The sequence below is a fragment of the Cebus imitator genome, unplaced genomic scaffold (genome assembly GCF_001604975.1).
Source record: "Cebus imitator isolate Cc_AM_T3 unplaced genomic scaffold, Cebus_imitator-1.0 Scaffold392, whole genome shotgun sequence".
Lineage (NCBI taxonomy): Eukaryota > Metazoa > Chordata > Mammalia > Primates > Cebidae > Cebus > Cebus imitator.
This window is the reverse complement of record NW_016107707.1, coordinates 2,022,643-2,030,867: the sequence shown is the minus strand read 5'-3', so window position 1 is coordinate 2,030,867 and position 8,225 is coordinate 2,022,643. Positions and strand designations below refer to the sequence as shown.

At 45.3% G+C, this 8,225-nt stretch overlaps 1 protein-coding gene across 1 annotated transcript in view; it reads left to right on the top strand.

The window, feature by feature from the left end:
* The window catches only part of TUBGCP5 (tubulin gamma complex associated protein 5), a 40,679-nt gene that overhangs the window by 22,208 nt on the left and 10,246 nt on the right, over positions 1 to 8,225 (top strand). The window contains exons 12-14 of the mRNA XM_037731342.1: positions 392 to 660; positions 6,381 to 6,579; positions 7,874 to 8,062. Of these exons, the coding sequence (XP_037587270.1) occupies positions 392 to 660; positions 6,381 to 6,579; positions 7,874 to 8,062 (657 nt within the window). The remainder of the gene's footprint in view (positions 1 to 391; positions 661 to 6,380; positions 6,580 to 7,873; positions 8,063 to 8,225) is intronic.

Below are 8,225 nucleotides of genomic sequence, written 5' to 3'. Positions count from 1 at the left end.
AAAAAAAAAAAAAAAAAAAAAAAAAAGTAGTCCAGTTAAGAATCTTGGTAGGGAAAACGGTAGAGAAGTCTGCAAATTAGTTTCACAGGGATGGTATATGGGAAAAACTTTTACTCTACTTCTAAAGAGTGCCAAATTAGTCGTATTTTAAATAATTCCAATTCAGGAAACTGTTTCTACTTACTTAAATTTGACCTATACTGTTCAAAGTAGTTGTTCGCTTTTGTCTTTAGACTTAGATCAGATTAAAACTGCCCCATTTGCCTAAAGATTGTTGCAGTTTACTAATAATTAATATTATGTTTTATAATGTCTGGACAACAAACTAGACCAAGTGTACTGCTTTTAAGGAAGAGAAGTTAAAGTTTAAAATTATTTTGAATCTCTTTAGAAACAAAAATGTTCCGGTTAATCACAGAGACTTCTGGTATGCAACTTACACGTTATACAGCGTGTCAGAAAAGACAGAAAGTGAAGAAAAAATGAGTGATAATGCGAGTGCGAGTTCCGGCAGTGACCAGGGGCCCTCCAGCAGGCAGCACACCATGGTGTCCTTCCTCAAACCGGTCCTGAAGCAGATCATAATGGCTGGCAAGTCCATGCAGCTGCTGAAGAACCTGCAGTGTGCAGAGAGCACCACCTGCCAGGCCGCAGCCAGAGGTACCTGTTCCGTGTTCCTGTGTCTTCCTCGGTGTTGGGACACCTGACCCTACTCCATCTTGTCATCCTGATACCTGATTATTTTGTAGTTTGTAAGTCATCACACCCTCTTATTTCAGTGGTAATTATCAATCGTGATTGAATTAATAATCATGCTGCCCTTGATTTTTAAAAAGATCATCTTATTGAAAACTTTTAGGGCTGTGTTTAAAAAGGCAGTGACAATAAGTTCCACATTCATTTTCCTCACTCCAGATTCCTTAGGACTGGAATTTTAAAAAATAATTCCCTGCCATTTATTTTCTTTTATTGTTTTTATAAACTGACACCATAATTGTACATATTCGTGGAGTACATAGGGGTTTTTGATACATTTATGTAGTAGTTCAGGATAATTAGCATTTCCAGCACCTCAAACATTGACCACTCCTTTATGTTGGGAACATTCAGTATCCTCCTCTTAGCTGTATGCAACTCTATATTATTAACTGTAGTCATCCCATAGTGATACAGAACACTAAAACTTATTCCTTCCAGCTAGCCATTTGTATCCTTTAACAAATATCTTCCTTCCTTCCCCTACAAAATCCAGCATCTCGTATCCTGTTCTACTTTTTACTAACATGAGATAAACATTTTTTAGCTACCACACATAAGTGAAAACATGCAGTGTTTAACTTCCTGTTCCTGGCTTATTTCACTTCACATAATGTTCACCATTTCCATCAATGTTGCCGCGAACAACGGGATTCATTCTTTTTTATCTCTGAGTCCTGAGTGTGTGTGTGTACACAATTTCTTTACCCATTCATCTGTTGTTGGACACCGAGGGCGATTCCATATCTTGGCTGTGTGAATAGTGCTGCAGTAAACATGGGGGTGCAGATGTCTCTTTGTTATCCTGATTCCTTTCCTTTGGGTAAATGCCCACCAGTGGGATTGCTATATCAGATAGTAGTTCTCTTTGTATTTTTTTGAGGAACCTTCAAACTGCTCTCCATAGTGTCTGCACTAGTTTATATTCCCATCAACGTTGTGTCAGAGCTCCCTTTTCTCCACATCCTCACCAGTGTTTGTTATTTTTTGTCTTTGTGATAAATAGCCGTCCTGACTGGGCTGAAATGTTACCTCATTGTGGTTTGACTTGCATTTTCCCTAGTAATTAGTGATGCTGAGCATTTTCTCATCTATTCATTGGCCATTTGTATGACTTCTTTGGAGAAATGTCTCTTCGGATCATTTGCCTTTTTATTTTCTTTTTTTTTTCGAGACAGGGTTTCACTCCCGTCACCCAGGCTGGAGTGCAGTGGTGTGATCTTGGCTCACTGCAAGCTCTGCCTCCCTGGCTCAAGTGATTCTCCTGCCTCAGCCTCCTGAGTAGTTGGGATTACAGACACCCACCACCACGCCCAGTTAATTTTCTGTGTTTTTAGTAGAGACGGGATTTCACCATGTTAGCCAGACTGATCTGAACTCCTGACCTCAGGTGATCCGCCTGTCTTGGCCTCCCAAAGTGCTGGGATTACAGGCATCAGCCACCGCACCTGGCCTCATTCGTTGAATTCTTTCACTGTAAAATTTACTTGTTTGTTAAATACCTATTTTTGTTGAACTTCTCATTCAAAACATTCTTTTCCTGATTTTATTGCATGTTTACTTGTACTCTCTTTTGTCTCACTGAGTTTCCTTTTTAATTCTGAATTATTTTTCTGGCATTTCCTGTATTTCCTTATTGTAGTCTCTTACTGGAGAGTTACTGTTTTCCTTGGGAGGTGTCATTTTTTTTTTTTTGCTTTTTCATGTTTGATGTATTCTACATTGATTTCTACACATCTGGTGGGAAAGTCACCTTTTCCAGTTTTATGGAGTACGTTTTGTAGGGAAAGAATTATTCCTATGAATGGGTCTTGGAGTGTCAGTTCAGTGAAATGTATTGGCCTTGGTTCTGGATGAATGCAGTAGTGCAGTCTCCATGTACTTTCTACAGTTGTAATCCACTTCAGTGATGTTTCCAAGTACCTCAGTGACCTACACTGAGGGAGTTGCGGCAACAGTGGCACAACTGGCCAGGTGTGATGGCTCACGCCTGTAATCCCAGCACTTTGGGAGGCCAAGGCAGGTGGATCACTTGAGGTCAGGAGTTTGAGACCACCCTGGCCAATATGCCAAACCCCTGTCTCTACCAAAAATATAAAAATTAGCTGGATGTGGTGGCACATGCCTGTAATCCCAGCTACTTGGGAGGCTGAGGCACGAGAGTCACTGGAACCCAGAAGGCAGAGGTTGCAGTGACCCAAATGATGCCACTATGCCCCAGCCTGGGCAGCAGAGCAAGACTGTCCCAAAACAAAAAAACAGTAGCCTGGCTTTGCTGGGGTGGTCTTACTGGACTGTTTCTCAGGTTAGGGGTATGTGCATGTACACATTGGTTTGGCCAGGTTGGGACCACAGGCTGTTACTCTGGCCAGGAACATGAGCATGTGGTTGCTTGGCCAGCCTATAGGCATACCTGCCTGCCAGCAATAGCCCAAGGGGCTATTTCGCAGGCCTGGGATGTGTGCACAAGACAGGTTGGCAGGCCTGGGGGCTCCATGAGGACAGTCTACAGAGTCATTTTTCAAGCCTCGAACATGAGCACATGCTTCTCAGCTCTCCTGGGACTATGTTTGCTGGGGCTGGCCTACAAGGCTGTTTCTCAGGCCCAGGATGTGGGTACAAGGCTGCTTGGCTAGCCGGGATGCATGTCTGCCTGGACAGTCCAGGGGTCTCTTTCTCAGGCCTGGGACATGGTCACATGGCTTGTTGGCAGGCCTAGATATGTATTTGCCAGTGGCAACCCATGAGCCTGCTTCTTAGTCCCAGCATATAGGTAGAAGGCTACTTGGCTGACTTGGGGGTGTGTTTACTGGGGTGGACTTTAAGGCTCTTTCTTAGGTTTGGGATGCGGGTGCCAAGCTGCTTTGCTGGGTTAGAGACATGCCCACCAAGGGCAGACCACAGGGCTGTTTGGCAGGCCCAGTATGCAGGCCTGTGGCTGCTCAGCTGGCCTGGGGCCGTGACTTCCAGGCACTGCCTGTGGGGTTTCTTCTCAAGCCAAGAATGCAGCGCAAAACCGCTCAAGAAGCCTAGGTGCATGCCTGCCAGGGCAGCCTCTATGGCTGTTTCTCAGATGCTGAATGCTGGCCAGGGTCACTGGGTAGGCCACAGGCCTGTCTGCAAGGGATCGGTGCTATGGGGCTGTTTTTCAGTTCCTGAGCACAGCTCTGTAGCTGCTCCACCAGCCTAGAGGCCTGTCAGCTGGTAGAAAGCTCAAGGTGTTCCCACCCTCTGGAGGTGGCACAGCGGTTTGGCCAGCTCAATTCAAGGGTGGGTTCAGTCTGTCAGGGCTGCCAGACAGTGCAGTGGCAGGGGGTGGTTTTCCTGCTGTGCGGGACCAGAATCTCAGCTGATGCTGGGCCCAGGCTCCACACAGCTGGGATTGTGGTATTCAGCCACCCCTGTGGCTGGAGTGCAGAAGAGGTGCAGTGGCTACTGGCCCAGAGGAGGGTGTGCTCCAGAGGTGATCCTGGTCTTGAGGTAGTGCCGTGCTGCAGCAGCTTGGCTCAGAGAGGGGGTGGCAAAGACATCTTGTGCTCCTAACCCGGGGCAAGGCAGCTGCGTGTATTCCCAGCAGCTCTCCAAACTGGGCTCAGAGCTCGTGGGAACTGTGGAATCCTCTTATAGTAAGTACCAGAGGTGTTTGTGGGGGCTGGTGGGTTTCTTCTGCTTCCCTTACCCAACAACAGGAAGTCCTTCTTGACTCCAGACCAGCCTAATCTGCAAAGGGAAGACAGGGCTGCAGAGGCTGGAAGCCTCCACACTGCCCTCCTGTACCTCCAGTCACCAACAATGTGTCACACTCCTCCACTGCACCCCAGCACTCTCCTTTCAACCCCAGTTAGATCTTAACTGTTGATTTGTTGTCTGGGTCCTCTCTTGCAGTGGGGGTAGGAGTGTCCCCAGGCAGCCGCCTTGTAGGCATCACTTCCTCTGGATTTTTTTTTTTTTTTGAGACTGAGTCTCATTCTGTTGCCTGGGCTGGAGTGCCGTGGCATGATCTGCAACCTCTACCTCCCGGGTTCAAGTGATTCTCATGCCTCAGATTGCCAAGTAGTTGGGACTTCAGGCCACCACTCCTGGCTAATTTTTGTATTTTTAGTAGAGACAGAATTTCACCACGTTGGCCAACCTGGTCTTGAACTCCTGACCTCAGGTGATCCACCTGCGTCAGCCTCCCAAAGGACTGGGATTACAGGTGTGAGCCATCACGGCCAGCCTCTCTGTCATTTCTTAATGCAGTGCAGCGTTTAACCCTTGAGGACCATGAACCATGGCTGTTAAGAATTTGTTGATGAGCAGTTCTGATTCGATCACAGATTTCAAGAAAATGAAGTTTTATCCTGTAATCCCAGCACTTTGGGAGGCCGAGGTGGATGGATCACGAAGTCAGGAGATCAAGACCATCCTGGCCAACATGGTGAAACCCCATCGCTACTAAAAGTACAGAAATTAGCTGGGCGTGGTGGTGCGTGCCTGTAATCCCCACTCTCAGGAGGCTGAGGCAGGAGAACTGCTTGAACCAGGGAGACAGAGGTTGCTGTGAGTGGATATCGTGCCACTGCACTTCAGCCTGGTGGCATAGCAGTGCTCTGTCTCTAAAAGAAAATAGTTTCATCGACTCACTAAAGCGGCTTGGAAGATAAATGTAGCCTTATTTATGCATCTCAATCATCTCAATGTTATATTAATTATATTATTATATCTACTTGAAATAAATAGATGCAATACTTATTTTCATTTTTGTGGAGTATTTACTTCTTATGTAATGAGCTTTCCAGAGCCACTGTCAGAAGTGTTTTTTCCAGTGAGACTATGATTCCTATCAGTGTTATCATAGTGTTGTACAATATGGTAATAACTTTGAAGTATTCTGACTAGAATTTTACTATGTTCGGAAAAAACATAGCTTATATGTTGTGATTCTGTGAACATTGCAGTTGTTTAACAGAGGATCTAAAAATGTTTAGTTTTGCTACACTGTAAAGGTAAAAGTAAAGAAATAGGGATTAACCCTCCTAGAGCAAAGGGAAAATAGCAGGCTGAATCAGGATGATATTATTTAATATTTCTCCTTTTTTTTTTTGAGACAGGTTTCATTCCCATTGCCCAAACTGAACTGGAGTGCAGTGGCATGATCTGGGCTCACTGCAACCTTCGCAAGTTTTACCTCCCAAACGCTAAGTAATCTCATGCCTCAGCCTCCCAAGTAGCTGGGACCACAGGTTCATGTCACCACGCCTGGCTAATTTCATATTTCTTGGGCCAAGCGTGGTGGTTCACATCTATAATCTCAGCACTTTGGGAGGCTGAAGCCGGTGGATAACTCAAGGCCAAGAGTTTGAGACCAGCCTGACCAACATGGTGAAACTCTGTCTCTACTAAAAAAAAAAAAAAAAAAAATACAAAATTAGCCTGGCGTGGTGGCACACTCCTGTAATCCCAGCTATTGGGAGGCTGAGGCAGGAGAATTGCTTGAACCCGAGAGGCAGAGGTTGCAGTGAGCTGAGATCGTGCCATTGCACTCCAGCCTGGGCGGCAAGAGCAAAACTCCGTCTCGAAAAATGTTACTTAATATGATTAAACAGAGCATAGTTCACATTACATGTTTCTTTATGTTTCAGATGCAGAAAGAAAAAGCTTGTACACTCTCTTTCTGGAATCTGTACAGTCACGGCTTCGACACGGAGAAGATTCCACTCCACATGTTCTCACTGAGCAACAGGCAACCAAAGAGAACCTAATTAAGATGCAGTCCATTGCTGAAAGGCATCTTGAACTGGATGATGTTCACGATCCACTGCTTGCCATTAACTTTGCAAGGTGATAACACACCTGCAAGATTGTCAGTGATCAAAATGGCATAATCTGTGCAATGTTTGGTAACTGTTTATTTCCGGAAGGTAGGGCTTTCCAAGGCCAAAACCAAAAACACTTGTAGGCTATCCTTTTGTTTTGGTATATTTTGTTTTGTTTTGTTTTTTCCTTCTTTTTTTTGTTTTTGAGACAGAGTCTTGCTCTGTCGCCAGAGCTGGAGTGCAGTAGTGCGATCTTGGCTCACTGCAACCTCTGCCTCCTGGGTTCAAACAATTCTCCTGCCTCAGCCTCTCGAGTAGCTGGGACACGTGCGCCACCACACCCAGCTAATTCTGTTTGTATTTTAGTAGACACAGTGTTTCACCATGTTGGCCAGGATGGTCTCGATCTCCTGACCTTGTGATCCAATGGCCTCGGCCTCCAAAAGTGCTGGGATTGCAGGCGTGAGCCACCACGCCCAGCCTTGTTTTGTTTTTGAGACAGAGTCTCTATGTCTCCCAGGATGGAGTGCTGTGGTGCGGTCTTGGCTCACTGCAACCTCCGCCTCACAGGTTAAGCAGTTCTCATGTCTTAGCCTCCCAAGTATCTGGACTGCAGACGTGCACCACCATGCCTGGCTAAATTTTTGTGTTTTCAGGGTTTCATCATGTTGACCAGGCTGGTCTCAAACTCCTGCCTTCAGGTGATGTACCCACCTTGGCCTCCCAAAGTGCTGAGATTATCGGCATGAGCCACCATGCCCTGCCTGTCTTTTATAATGAGCAGAATACAAAATGTGCTCCCCGATTTCAGGTGTGTAGTTTGGATTCTGTGTGATTTGTAAAAGTCTGCTGACTTGGCCCGGCCACCATGTGGTAGACCTTGTGTCTGTGCCCTCGGGCCCCTGGAAGTGTCATCATTTACCCAGGATGTGCTGAAACTCTGGGCCATGAGTGGGCGGGCCCTGGACATCCATTGAGTCAGGGTCCCCATTGCCATAGGTCCTGGGCTTAAGCTGCTTTTAGGCACTTATCCCAATAGTGTAACTCATTATTACCCACACAGTTTTGGGTTGTCTAATGGCCAGCATTTGCTACGTGCACCCCTAATCACTAGAAAGATTGGCTCTAGTACCTGACCGTAGGGAAGTGGCAACTTCAGGAGACTGGTTCTCTCATAGGATATTTTGGGGAGAAAGATTTTTCTCTTTCTGTAATAGTTGGTAACTTCAGGACTAAAGGTAAAAATGGGAATTTGGGGTTTTAAGAGAATTTTGTTGACAGCCACTCATAAAAAGAAGACTCACATTTTTATCTTGAAGGATGTATTTGGAGCAGAGCGACTTTCATGAGAAGTTTGCTGGTGATGATGTATGTGTGGATAGATCATCAGAATCTGTGACATGCCAGACCTTTGAATTAACGCTGAGATCCTGCCTCTATCCTCATATTGATAAGCAGTATCTGGATTGCTGTGGAAATCTCATGCAAACTCTAAAAAAAGATTACAGGTAAAAGAGTAATTTGATTTTGGAAGTGGTAAATAGATGATTGTACTTGAAGAGCAGTTGAGATTATTTTAAAACCTACATTTCAATTCCATTTTTATTAGACTAGGAAATGGATATGCAGTAAACAGTTTTTTAGGAGAAATCAATTGACCATCAATATTTT